At 48.2% G+C, this 14,978-nt stretch overlaps 1 protein-coding gene across 9 annotated transcripts in view; it reads left to right on the top strand.

The window, feature by feature from the left end:
- The window catches only part of TAX1BP1 (Tax1 binding protein 1), a 249,415-nt gene that overhangs the window by 101,540 nt on the left and 132,897 nt on the right, over nucleotides 1-14,978 (top strand). For all 9 annotated transcript variants that reach the window (XM_078779689.1, XM_078779688.1, XM_078779687.1 and 6 more), the window contains exon 6: nucleotides 14,685-14,833. In XM_078779689.1, coding sequence (XP_078635815.1) covers nucleotides 14,685-14,833 — 149 coding nt within the window. The remainder of the gene's footprint in view (nucleotides 1-14,684; nucleotides 14,834-14,978) is intronic.

Raw genomic sequence — 14,978 nt, 5'->3', positions numbered from 1 at the left:
CTGCATCTCCTGCCCAGATGCCACCCTCATCTGCTCCATTTCCTCCCTGTGAGCATCCAATTTAGTTTCTACCCCCATTCTGACCCCCTCTATCTGCTGCCCCATTTTTTTAACTTCCCTTTCCGCTTGGTCCCTCATGTCCCTCAATTTGCCTTCCATACTGTTTTCTAACCCCTCTAACCCATTTTTCACTCCCTCTATCTGATTCTCCTGGGCAGCCATTCTATTTTCTACCCCCGTTAACCCCTCCTGTATTTCCCCTAATCTATTGTCTAATTTCCCAAATTTCTTGTCTAACCCCTCACCGGTACCCCTCGCTTCGTCCCTCATTACCCCCATTTGGCCCTCCAATCGCTCACCCTGAGCATCCATCCGGTTCCCCATTACCCCCATTTGGCCCTCCAATCGCTCACCCAATCGCTCCCTATCAGCCCTCATTTGCTCACTATTAGCCCTCATATCGTCCTTCTGCAGGTTGAGGGACGCCTGCATTTGTACCATAAATTGCTCCATGAGGGCCTGCATTTGGGCCATCCCTCCCACTTGTGCAGCGGGTGCGGCCGCCGTAGCCATGTGCGAGGCGCCATTTTGCGCGCCCGCAACCTCGTGCGCGAGGACGCCATTTTGCGAACCTGCCGCCCTCACTGCTTCGCTCTCCTCTTGTCCCTCAATTTGGTCCTGGATCGACCCTGCCTCACTCTCCTCTACCGGAACCCAGCCGTCTTCATCCGCCATAGCGCGACTTTCAAAATTCGGGTTTTTATTTTAAAACAAAACAAATTTCGGTTACTTGTAATTTTGAGCGCGTTAAGCGCGCTTCGGGTCCGATCTCACTCCTCGACACCAGTTGTTACGGATCGCGGATTAGATGTTATTTACCGAGCGGTGGTATTGCCGCGACCTAACAATTCCCCCGATTCTTCCCCAACTCACCCGATTCCACCCGACGTTGACCAAGTCGCGCTATGCTAAATCAATGATTTGGAAAGGACACAACGACTGGGATAAATGAAACGACACAAGGGGTACAGTTCTCAAGACCTCCGGAGGAGGATATAATTGGTGGGGGAGAAAAAGGGGGTAGATTACAAGGTAATGAGGTAAAGACACAGAAGAGATAGGCACTTAGACACAATCTTATCTATCCCAGACAGACCACAGACAAACGGAACAAGACTGACTTACACAGGGATTGATGGCAGGGAAGGACAGGTAGTCGATAGCACAAGGTGCACCTTGGCTCGGGGACAGGATCAAACACGGTCCAATAGATCCAGGGAGGCCTCACAGCGCTCGGAGGTGGCGTCCTTCTTGCTTCAAGCTCAGCGCGCATCTGACGTCACCTCCCTCTCTCTGCGCATGCTCAGCGGGGAGTGACACGCCCTCGGCTCGTTGGCTCCGCCCCAGATGGGATCGGTCCGCCGCTTCTATTGGGTGCGGGGGTTACCGGGCTCCGCCCTTGACGAGGAGCTGACAGCGAGCCCCTACCTGGTAACCCCGTCGAGCACATGCTCGATGGCGGCTCGTTCGAAAGGCATGGTGCACTCCCAACACCCCCTACCAACCAAGCCGGAGTGAGGACGCACACTCCCCGCGCCGCCGCCGTTGTTGTTGTTGTTGTTGTTGAACCGTGAGGAAGAGCTGCGGGGAGGTATTGGGAGGTCCTAAACTTCCTAACGGTGCCATACAATCACATTCTGGTGCAACGAAGAGTCAGAATTAATGGAAACGAGTCCTTAACTGACATAGACTAAGAATAACTCGCAAGATGTCCTATAGTTGTCTACGTGAGATGCGGTGGACCTGGATGCGACATTTAATGGGGGAAATAGGGGGAGGTCGGGTCTACAGAGTGTTGTTTACAGAAAATGGGACTAGGGAATGGGGGATTGGGGATAGTTTGGAAGTATTGGGGAAATAGGGGAATATTTACAAGCGGATATGGATGGAGGCCAATCTCATATCCGCAACAATATGTATATACGTATATATATATATATATATATATATATATATATATATATATATATATATATATATATATATATATATATATATGTATATATATATATAAACACTACATGACCAAAAGTATGTGGACACACCGAACATCACACATCTCATTCCAAATGAATGGGCGTTAATATGGAGTTGCTCCCCCCTTTGCTGCTATAACGGCCTCCACTCTTCTGGGAAGGCTTTCCACTAGATGTGGAATTTGCTTCCATTCAGCCACAAGAGCATCAGTGAGGTTCGGCACTGATGTTGGGCGATTAGGCCTGGCTCGCTGTCGGCGTTCCAATTCATCCCAAAGGTGTTCGATGGGGTTGAGGTTAGGGCTCTGTGCAGGCCAGTCACGTTCTTCCACACCGATCTCGACAAACCATTTCTGTATGGACCTCGCTTTGTGCACGGGGCCATTGCCATGCTGAAACAGAAAAGGGCCTTCCCCAAACTGTTCCCACAAAGTTGGAAGCACACAATCGTCGAGAATGTCATTGTATGCTGTAGCATTAAGATTTCCCTTCACTGGAAATAAGGGGCCAAGCCCGAACCCTAGACCATTATTCCTCCTCCACCAAACTTTATAGTCGGCACCCTGCATTTGGGCAGGTAGCGTTCTCCTGTCATCCGCCCAACCCAGATTCGTCCATCAGACTGCCAGATAGTGAAGCGTGATTCATCACTCCAGAGAACGCGTTTCCACTGCTCCAGAGTCCAATGGCGGCAAGCTTTACACCACTTCAGCCGACGCTTGGCATTGCACAAGGTGATCTTCGGCTTGTGTGCGGCTGCTCAACCATGGAAACCCATTTCATGAAGCTCCCGACGAACAGTTGTTGTGCTGACGTTGCTTCCAGAGGCAGTTTGGAACTCGGTAGTGAGTGTTGCAACCGAGGGCAGACAATTTTTAGGCGCTACACGCTTCAGCACTCGGCGGTACCGTTCTGTGAGCTTGTGTGGCCGACCACTTTGCAGCTGAGCTGTTGTTGCTCCTAGACGTTTCCACTTCACAATAACAGCATTTACAGTTGACCGGGGCAGCTCTAGCAGGACAGAAATTTGACGAACTGACTTGTTGGAGAGGTGGCATCCTATGATGGTGCCATGTTGAAAGTCACTGAGCTCTTCAGTATGGCTTATTCTACTGCCCATTTTTGTCTTTGGAGATTTCATGGCTGTGTGCTTGATAATTATATATACCTGTCAGCAATGGGTGTGGCTGAAATAGCCGAATCCACTAATTAGAAGGTGTGTCCATGTACTTTTGGACGTGTGTGTGTGTGTGTGTGTGTGTGTGTGTGTGTGTGTGTGTGTGTGTGTGTGTGTGTGTGTGTGTGTGTGTGTGTGTGTGTGTGTGTGTGTGTGTGTGTGTGTGTGTGTGTGCGTGCGTACAGACCTGGCATTTAATATGGAATATTTTTTTTGTGGGGTGAACTCACTTTCCAAGATATCTTAGAACCAAAAGTTCATTGGAATTATGTTGAAATTATTCTAGATTTTGTTAATGTGACCATTAATAGAAACAAAAACCACATTTGACATTTCAAAACAAATAAATTGATCCTTGAAAGTGATGTAAACTGATATCGAACTCAATTCACGGACAGTACTGTGTTCAACTTCTGTGCGTTTTCCAGAAGTATCTCTTTATTTTGCACATTAGCCAAAATTTTTTTTAACTAAAACAAAAGTTACATTACGACTGGGATTACGGACAGTAAAATTACAGTTCAGTACTTCGTGTAACCCCCACGAGCATTCAGGAGAGCACGTACACGTTGAGGCATGCTGTTCACGAGATTTGCCAAGGTTTGGACAGGAATCGCTTGCCATGCAGTTACAATAGCCTGCTGCAATTCACGCACAGAGGCAGGCTGCTGGTCCAAGTGGTTGATTTGACGTGTTAATTCTGCCCACAAGTTCTCTATCGGATTCATATCCGGGGACATGGCAGGCCACTCGATATGCTCTACACCACGGTCGGCAATAAAGTGTTGGATCATGCGAGCACGATGAGGCAGTGCATTGTCATCTTGGAAGACAAAGTTTCCTCGAAAGACTGCACGAACAAATGGAAGCAATGTTTCTTCCAGAATGGCCCTGTGCTTGAACTGGTTCAGGTTTCCATTCAGAACAACCAGGTCAGTTTTTCCCCCTGCATGAAAAGCAGCCCAAACGGTCACCGCACCACCTCCAGCTTGGACTCTTGGCACTATACAATCTTCGTTGTAGGCTTCATGCACTTGTCTGCGCACTCGGACACGGCCACCTTGACGATAGACCAGAAATCTAGACTCGTCACTGAAGATCACGTGATTCCTGTGTCCTGGCTGCCATTGACGGTGCTCTCTGGCCCACTGCAATCGGCGCTGGCGGTGTTGTCTGGTCAGGCGTGGCTTTCTCAGGGGACGCCTGGCACGATAGCCTGCTTGAACCAGTCGTTGGTTGACTAGCCTTCTGGATACAGGCACATTTGTCAGTTGCTGCCACTCAGCCCTAAGCCGATTAGCTGACTTGGTACGGCCATTGCGGACTAACCGGTGCAGCTGGCGATCATCCCTCCTTGTGGTTCTGTGGGGACGTCCTGGCCTCGGTATTGGAGTAGGGACACCCCTCTGAGCATTTCGTTTCAGGATCTTTGACACCTGACCTTGAGTGATGCCATACGGCCGAGCAATAGCACGCTGTTTCATGCCGTAATTTCGTAAAGCCACCACTCCATGACAAACAGCATTGTCGAGTTGACGGACCATCTCCAGGGGAAGCGGCAATAACTTTTGCAGATGTGCAGCAGTTGTTTTCCACTAATACAGAACGCAACAACCCTTGTATACCCGACTGTGAAGCCAATCATCAAATGCACCTGTCTGTACATTTTGCCAGGCCACCTGTGATATAATCCTGTTGTTGACTTCTTGCTGCGACAGACAATCAGTGACATGGTTCTTTTAACAAATAAATCACCAAAGTGTAAAATAAACTCACCAGATTGATATACTGAGTTAAGAAAGTAAACCCAAGTCAAGAAAAAAAATATATTCCATATTAAATGCCAAGTCTGTATATATAGTTATTTATATATAGTTATATATATATATTTCGTTATATATATATATATAGTTATATATATTGTTGCGGATTCGGGGTCGGCGCTCCCCTCACAAGATGGGGTTAATCCCCTTGTCTTTTAAGCTGCCCCCCCCCCCCCCCCGATCCTGGAAATTATAACGCTCCTTTCCGGTCGAGATTGGCCAGGGTGATTGGTCAATGGAGTCCAAAATACCTGAGTGCCAATCCGACCGCAAAGCAGGGAGATAACTCCCGCTCGGACCGCGGACAAGATGGAAATTGCCGAGCGGTTTAGCAATCCGAAGCCCGAGCCATTAACAAAGGACTAAACCCGATCCTGAGCGGTTTCCCAAATCGTGCCACAGGTATGCAATGGAGAGAAAGGACGAAGACGATCGAATGGAGAGGAAACCAAAAGGTAAGGAAGAACAAAGGATTTATTACAACAACCAAAGAAGAGGAAACGAAAGGGAAGAATGTACAAGAAGAAGAAGAAGCAGGACACAGAGCAAGCTTATCTATACAGTCTTACTTAATCCCAGGACAAACAGACAGACTTACACGGGATGGTGATGGGTAGGGGAGGAAGGTCCAAGCAGATGGTCCAGGCGATGGGATCCGGCTCCGGTCCACACGAGTCCGGCTCCGGGTCCGCGGCGAAGAACTGCCGGCAGCTTCGCGTGTCGTTGGCACGCAACCGGACCTTTACATATGCGAGGGCTGGACTGCTGCGTACGTAATATGTGCGCCTGCTACCCCTCTCTCTCTCTCTCTCTCTCTCTCTCTCTCTCTCTCTCTCTCTCAATGTTCATAAAGCGCCTTTCAAACGAGTTCATGAAACCGGAGCCCGCCGAAAGAAGTTCGTAATCAATCACCAGGTGCACTTCGTGCAGTCCGTGAAAGGGCTTGGCGCATGCGCTTATATAGTGCGCTTAGAGATCAGGCCGCGCCACGCCCACCAGTAAGCTCACCTCAGCCCTGGTTGGTTCGTTGACAGGGCCATGCCTCGTTCTTGGCGCTCCGCCCCCTTCTTCTCCAGCTTGACCGCGTGCGTAATGGCGTTTGGAGCGAGGCAGCGAACGCTGCTGGGCGAGCAGAGGCGCGGCACACAATTTGGAGAGAGAGGCTGGCAAAATGGACGGAATGGGGCCTATCTTATTTAATTAATGCAACGCAGATGCAACTATTGGGAACACAGCCTTATCTGAAACACATATTAAGGAAATAACTAAAGTCCTATGGTGACCTACGTGTTGCTTGTGGACTAACTATGGGTGCGACCTTATTAAATGATGAGATATTTACAAGAGTTATTATTTACAAGTATTTACAAGTGAGGGGTTCTCAAAACCGCAACACTGCACCCTCCTTTCCTCCAGGTCCGTCCCGGGCTGAAACAACTTTAATTTAATGTGACACTTAGGTGTGGTAACCCTCTGCTTTTAACCTCACCCTGAGTGCGACAGTTTTACCACTAAATATGTCCCACCTGCTGCATTGCATTCTACCTATCAGACTCATGCCCACAGACTAACCGCATTGCGGAATTATTCTCAAATCTACACATTTAGCCTGTGGGGAGCATGTTATTTACAAAGACACTACTATTTTGATTATTTACAAAACTGCAACCCAGGACCTGTCTTTTGGGAAACAAAAGCAGAACTTTTGAGAAGAGGGAAAATCACTGTGCTGCACTGCACTGATACACCATACCATATGCACCAATCAACAAAATGCACCAAAAGCACCATAAAGCACCATAACACAAAAAATGCACCAAGCATGAAAATGCACAGTCAAACACATTTCAAACAATAATAACTGGTGTCCGATGTCTTCTCTCTTCTGGGCTGGCTGCTGGGCCGCTGGTTCTGGCTGCCTTCTTGCTTACAGTCTATTTAATAATCAAAAAGGGCACACACCGTGTCCACTTTTTATTTATGGCCAGCAGGGCCAACTGAGGTGGTCCACCCGCATGGCATGGATACCACTTTAACACAGTGGTCCGCAAGCAAGATGTTGCTGGCAGCAATGGTCCGCTCCCAGCAGAGACGCCAGGCCACAGTACGTGTGGTCCATAAGTGGTGCCAGTGTGGTCCATATGGTGCATCAGTGCAGGCCGGAGGCAGCGAAGGTGCGGGCACACAACTGTGGTCACCTGCGCACTCCCCCCGGGCCCAACAAAACAAGTCCATGAGTGGGGGAAGGAGGACAAGCAAATCAGCGGGGCAAGGGCACAAGGGTACACATTAATACCAGGCAATGCAAGGTGAGGTGCGCAGGAGAGCGAGCCGAGAAAGCTCGTCCCTAACGTACTGTCCTTCCCATCCCCTCTAGTTCCAAATTTGTCATCAATCCCTCCTAAGGAGGAAGAGATGGAATTACAACAATGTCAACCCCACGTCGAGATGCGTTTTTCATTCCCAAACATTTGCAAAACATGGTGTGGAGTTCTGTCACCTTGGTGAGGAGATGTGGATGGTGCGAAGACATTTTCATCCTAGCTATCTCCTAAATGACATTAACTCTGTTTGCTCTACCCGGGGTCTTTCCCTGCAAAACCATTGGCCACTTTACTCTATGTGGTTCTAAAAACCAATTCCCATTGAACATACTGTGGCGCTCATCAACTTTGGGGTCTCACTCCCCTGATTCTTTCCCCCTGTGCCCTCGCACAATTTCAGGGCTGGGTCGTGTGGCTCACCAGCAGGTCCGCTCACCTGCACACCTCTGCCACTGTACGTCGCCACCCGAGCTTACCTGCTCCTCACCCTAACCTGGGGAAGGCCCTCTGGCTCTCTCACCCCACTACCGCCCTCTCTGGCGTCGGGCTACCCGGGTCCTCTCCATAGGATCCTCGGGCCCCATTGAACTCGAACTGGCTCCCAGAGCCTACCTGCAGCCTCACCTGGCCGACAGACTAACAGTGGCGGAGTGCCCATCCAACCATTCTCACTAATAGGCCACACGCCCAGCCATTCCACTTTACTCATGCACCAATCAAGCAGTACTCTGCTACTCTCGCACCACAGATGTCAATATCCAACCACAATTTACCTACTCCCTCTACCTACTTTTAAACTACCCTCCCCGGGTACTCGTGAGGGGGTCCATCCTTCCCCCATCCACTCCTTCGCACCATACACTCCACTCCACGTATTCCACACTTCCATCCACACCATTCATTCCATACTCCATATCTTCCATCCAACCATTCTCCATACACCGGTATTTCACTTGCACACCTTGCAAGTCAATCACTCAATGCACCATCACACCAATTCTCAATACTCTGCTCAATGCACTTCCACTTCTCCAAACCATTGCCTCATTTCATCACCAGCACTACTGGGAACTTTCATACCAATTCCTCATTTCATCACCCTCACTACAAACACACTGCATCATCTGGCTACCTGGTTTTCCCTCTAACTTAGTGCTTCCCTGTCATCCCTTATACTACTGCACATCCCTCATCGTTATCAACCATCTAACCTATTCTACGTCCCCACTACCTGTCCAAATGTCACTACTTAAATCTCAAGTTACCTATGGTCATTTTTCTAGATTCCTATCATTATCCAAGCCCTCCCTGGCTAGGTTTTCACTGCCACACACCATAAAACTATAGCTCATGTGCCCAAAGTGGGTAATGTGAATGGTAACACTACCATCCATCACTACCGCTACTACCATCAGTCCACTACACTACGAGCCTCGGTGCGGAAATACATTTCCATAGCTCGACTTCGAAAAGCCGAGCAATGAATTTGGGTGGTTTGTCTCATACAGATTGGGTCCGTCCGGCATTCGATTCAGGCGAGGAGGTTTTGTCGGGCCAAGGCTCCAAGCACTATCCCGGCGCAAAGCCTTGCGCTCCCAAGCGCGATGGCCTGGCCTTGCCTGGCCAGAGCGCCGCCACCGCAGGGGGGCGCTGCTCCGACCCCTCCTACCTCCCCTCGAACCGGGCCGGTCGCCTTGCCTGGCAAAGCGGGGAATCGACCGTGCAGGGCGGAGCCCGGCCCGGATCGTGCACGGCACTCCGTGCAGGAGCGACACGGCTGCGATCCAGGCCGGTCCCCGCAGCAAACAAAGAGCACCACGCCCCGAGTGCTCGCGTCGGCTAAACGTCGGCCTAACCGCTGCCCCGGTCAACGTCGATGCTCGGATTGCATTCTCACACCACGCGTTCCGTTCTACACTCATACATCTCGGCGCTCCAACACCTCTCATACAACCCATACATTCCCTGCACTCTACCACCGCACTCTCTGTTACACACCACTCCTCGGTTGCACACCTCTCCCCCGTTACGTACTCCGTAACACTCACGGGTGTGCACTCTCTTGCACACCCACTCAGCGCACACCTACCCACGGGTGTGCAATCCCCTATCGCACACCCAATCACGCGCTCCACAACCAACTCAGGTGTGCATTCTCACACACACTCCTCATCCATTCCAGGTGTGCATTCATCCTCACTTTCACACTCTGTAACACACTCGCGCTTCGGCGCCTTTCGCACACGCGCGCCATTTCTACTCATACATCTCACTACGGACCTTCCACAAGCGCCCGAGTGCCGCCTCGATCCCAAGCGCGCTAAAATTCTTTTTGCGCCAAACACTTTTCCAAAAAATCTTTTCGCGCCATATACCAACCTACTCACCTTGGCGCTTCCTCTTCTTCGCTCCACCACCACCTGCAAATCTTTATTCGGGTTAAGCACGGCATCATGATGTGGATACGGACTTTGTACATCATCCATCTCTTCACCCCGCGAGTGCTCTTCTATGCCTGCCGTCTCTCCAATTTCCATTTCCACTGTTGGTTCGGTTGATTCCATTTTAATTTCTTTTTCCATTGGAATTAATTCTTTTTCTTTATTCAGCTCGACGACCGCTGGCGCTAATAAAATAAAATATTTTAATTCGGCGGTCGTCGGCTTCTCCATACCCCGGGTCGCGGTTTCTATACCCATCCACGTGACTTCGCTTTGCTCCAACTCGCTTTTCCTGCGTTCCTCTCGCCGCGTTACCTCGTCACGTACCGATGTGCCCTTCCCGCCCGACCGGCGGTCTATGTCTCTCCCCATCTGCCCTATCTGGCCGCCCACTCTGGTTCCAAACCCCGTTAACTCGTCCTTCATTCCTTCCATTTGATTTTCCCGGGTGTCCATCTTGCTTTTCACCCTCGTTAACTCCTCGTTCATTTTGCCACTCACGTCCTCCAATCTGGCCCCTAATTTACTTTCTAACCCCCCTATTTGGTCTCCCATTTCATGTCTCAACCCCCCAATTTGGTTAGTTTGTGCATCCATTTTTTTTTCTTGGATGTCCATCCCATTTATTTTATTCATGTCATTCTTTTGGGCATCAATTATTTCCCTTTTTGATTGGTTCCCCATCTCTCTCATTTCTGCCATGAATTGCGCCACGAAGGATTGCATATCCATCACTCTTACTTGTGCCGCGGGCACGGCCCTCGTCGCCATGTGTGAGGCGCCGCCATTTTGTGTGCCTGCAACCCCCACTACTACACCCTCTTCAACCTCCTCTTCCATCTCTCCCACCTCTTCCATGGGGTCCTGAGTTGACTCTAACCCTTATTCTATCTCCCCCACCGGCATCCGATCGCTTTGATTATCCATGGCACGACTCAATTTGGATGGTAATAAAATTTCGGCCGCTCGTAATTTTGACCAATTTTTTTTTTCAGATAAGAAAATTTGGTTCGGGTCCAATCCCAATCCCCGACACCAATTTTTGCGGATTCGGGGTCGGCGCTCCCCTTACCAAGGGGGGGGGGGGGTTAATCCCTTTGTCTTTTAAAGCTCGCCGCCCCCCTGATCCTGGAAATTATGACGCTCCTTTCCGGTCGAGATTGGCCAGGGTGATTGGTCACTGGAGTCCCAGATACCTGAGTGCCAATCCGACCGCAAAGCAGGGAGATAACTCCCGCTCGGACCGCGGACAAGATGGAAATTGCCGAGCGGTTTAGCAATCCTAAGCCCGGGCCATTAACAAAGGACTAAACCCGATCCTGAGCGGTTTCCCAAATCGTGCCACAGGTACGCAATGGAGAGAAAGGACGAAACTATCGAATGGAGATGAAACCAAAAGGTAAGGAAGAACAAAGGATTTATTACAACAACCAAAGAAGAGGAAACGAAAGGGAAGAATGTACAAGAAGAAGAAGAAGCAGGACACAGAGCAAGCTTATCTATACAGTCTTACTTAATCCCATGACAAACAGACAGACTTACACGGGATGGTGATGGGTAGGGGAGGAAGGTCCAAGCAGATGGTCCAGGCGATGGGACCCGGCTCCGGTCCACTCGAGTCCGGCTCCGGGTCCGCGGCGAAGAACGGCCGGCAGCTTCGCATGTCGTTGGCGCGCAACCGGACCTTTACATATGTGAGGGCTGGACTGCTGCGTACGTAATATGTGCGCCTGCTGTCTCTCTCTCTCTCTCTCTCTCTCTCTCTCTCTCTCTCTCTCTCTCTCTCTCTCTCTCTCTGTCTCTGTCTCTGTCTCTGTCTCTGTGTCTCTGTGTCTCGGTGTTCATAAAGCGCCTTTCAAACGAGTTCATGAAACCGGAGCCCGCCAAAAGAAGTTCGTAATCAATCACCAGGTGCACTTCGCGTCTTCGTGCAGTCCGTACACAATGGCCTCCCCTCGCGCAGTCCATGAAAGGGCTTGGCGCGTGCGCTTATATAGTGCGCTTAGAGATCAAGCCGCGCCACGCCCACCAGTAAGCTCACCTCAGCCCTGGTTGGTTCGTTGACAGGGCCACGCCTCGTTCTTGGCGCTCCGCCCCCTTCTTCTCCAGCTTGACCGCGTGCGTAATGGCGTTTGGAGCGAGGCAGCGAACGCTGCTGGGCGAGCAGAGGCGTGGAACACAATTTGGAGAGAGAGGCTAGCAAAATGGACGGAATGGGGCCTATCTTATTTAATTAATGCAACGCAGATGCAACTATTGGGAACACAGCCTTATCTGAAACACATATTAAGGAAATAACTAAAGTCCTATGGTGACCTACGTGTTGCTTGTGGACGAACTATGGGTGCGACTTTTGACCTTTTAAATGATGAGATATTGACAAGAGTTATTATTTACAAGTGAGGGGTTCTCAAAACCGCAACAATATATATAGTTATATATATAGTTATATATCCTTTTGTAAGATAGTTGACATTTTAAGATAATTGCATTTTCTTCAGATGGTATTATTTTGCCAAAACATCAGGTTTGTCTTCTTGCTTTGAGAATATCAGAAGGCAGGCAATTTCCTCTTGGGGCCAATGCCAGTTGGCTGTGCAGGTCCGTTCACTGATGGACACGCATGGTGTCTGTCCACCACACCACAGCTTGGGTTAAAGCCACGTCACATCTGCCATCCGTCTTCATACTGTTCGGCACGCATCTTTCATTACTGCCATGAGTGAGATGAAGCTTGTGTCCTTCGCCTACTTTTACCATCAAACTGATATAACACTGCTCTCCTCCATTTGTGAACTTCTGTTCTGCTGGTTTGTTGGTCGTATATCACGTCAGATGATTGTTTGCATAATTTAATGTCTTGTTTCAAACTAGTATTACTTTCCCTTGTCTTGAAGATTCTTATGGATATGATAATTCTGCTGGCTCACTTGGTGAGGTGTTTGAGTTGGAATATTTCATTTTCAAACTCCAAAGTGTAGGATGTCACGTTTCTCTAAGATGTCAATGAATCATTTCTCGGAATGGAGACCAAAATTTGGATGGTCCAACAAAGCTTGTGTTTCCAACAAAGATTGTGTTTCCAACAAAGATTGTACAAGCTTGTGTTTCCATTATTGCACACATTAAAGAAAGGCCAAGGATGTTATACAAGGGACCTTTGACACAGGAAGAGGATATTTGGACTTTAACTTGTGATATATCCAAATCTCTTTCTATTTGACACAAAACACCCACACGTATATCATGGGGTTGGAACAGTTTCAGGTGTGTTAGAATATTCTCATACCCCTTGTTATTAAGACTGATCGACTAACTAGAATAAGCCTGGTGTTGGCTTCACAGTTACGGTGGCTGGCTTAAGAACATAGCCTTGAGTTCAAGCCCCTATCATGCTGTTGAATTAACACCAGGCACGTCGACTCAGCTTGTCATCCTTCCGATGTCGGCAAAATGAGTACCAGCTAGCTGGTAAGGGGGCACGGCCGCGCCCCCAGAAGATGATGCAACCAAGTAACCACAGGCTGCATACGGATAAATAAATAAATTGTTACCTCCTCCACTGATGGTGGATGAGGGTTGTGTTTTCCCCTCTGTCTGTCTGTCCGTGAGCAGGATATCGTAAAAAAAAAAAAAAGGTTTGTACTGATTTGGGCGAAATTTGGTGGACAGGTTGTTTGTGTGACAAGGATAAATAGATTAGATTTTGGTGAAGATCCATATCTGGATCCAGATACTAGAATTTTATTAAGTGATTTTTCACTATTGAGAGATGAGGCCGAAAATGATATATCGCATGATATCTCAAAAACATACGTACAGATTCAGATGCAATTTGGTGGACAGGTTGGTTGTGTGTCAAGGACGACTTGATTCGATTTTCGAGAAGATCTGGTTCCAGATCCGGATCTGAGAATTATTTATGCCTCTGTCGACGAAGTTGCTAGAGGCTTTATGTTTTTGTGTTGTCCGTCCAGCTTTCTGTCTGTGATAGGTTTTTGCTACTGTGAAAACTTGAGAACGGCTGAAGGGATCTAACTCAAACTTGGTGCAGGTATGTATAATGAGGTAATGATGAACGGATTCGATTTTGGGGTCACGAGGTTAAAGGTCAGAGGTCATGTTAGGTAAAAATCCTGTTACCTTGATAACTTGTGAACCAGTGATGGGATTTTGACCAAAGTTGGTACAATTATGCATTATGATGCAAAGATGAACTGATTTGATTTTGGTGTCGAGAGGTCAAAGGTCAAAGTCTCTAATAGGTTTATAACTTGAGAGCAGCCAAAGGGATCTCAGTCAAACTTGGTGCAGGTATGTATGATGATGTAAAGATTATATAATGAGATTTTGTGGTCAAGAGGTCAAAGGTCAAATATCATACATCCCGCTATGTAAAAATTGTGTTACCGAGCTAACTTGTGAACCAGCGATGGTATTTTGACCAAAGTTGGTGCAAGTGTGTACGTCTAATGAGACAAAGATGACCTGATTAGATTATGGGTTATGAGGTCAAAGGTCAGAGGTCCTGTGAGATTTAAAAAAATGTTAACGAGCTAACTTGTGAACCAGCGATGGGATTTTAACCAAACTTGGTATAAGTATATATTATGATGCAAAGATGAACTGGTTCGATTTTGGTTTTAAGAGAGCAAAGGTCAGAGGTCATATCAGGTAAAAAGGTGATACTTGAGAACAGCTGAAGGGATTTAAATCAAACGTGGTACACGTGTGTATAATGATGATGATGTATGTGGGTGGGGGCATATTGGTCGGCATCACGACGTTGAAGAGTGGTGTTCTAGTTTGATTCTAATATGTTTTGGTGCCTCTGGTAATGCTTTGGAGCAAGTGTGCATGAACTCCTCGCAATGTGTTCACAGAGAGAACAAAACAAGGTGAGGGCACTCGAGCAGGAGACCAAGGCATTGCAGGAAAAGTATGGCAGCTCTGTTGCCCGTTTGCGTAAACTCAGTGAAGATTATCAAGCCTCGGTTCAGAAAGTAACGCAAGAGGAAATGGAGATTGACTTGTAAGTGCTTCAGATTTTTTTCTTGTTTTTTTTTAAATGGGTGTGTTTTTTTTCTGACATCTTTATTCTCTGTTATCTCATTGTGTCTACATGTTCACTTTGATACAAATTTATTTTCCCAAAATGGGTTAGCATGTTGTAAATA

Source organism: Myxine glutinosa, chromosome 6 (genome assembly GCF_964187855.1).
Source record: "Myxine glutinosa chromosome 6, kmMyxGlut1.1, whole genome shotgun sequence".
Taxonomy (NCBI): domain Eukaryota; kingdom Metazoa; phylum Chordata; class Myxini; order Myxiniformes; family Myxinidae; genus Myxine; species Myxine glutinosa.
This window is presented reverse-complemented; position numbering and strand designations above follow the sequence as displayed.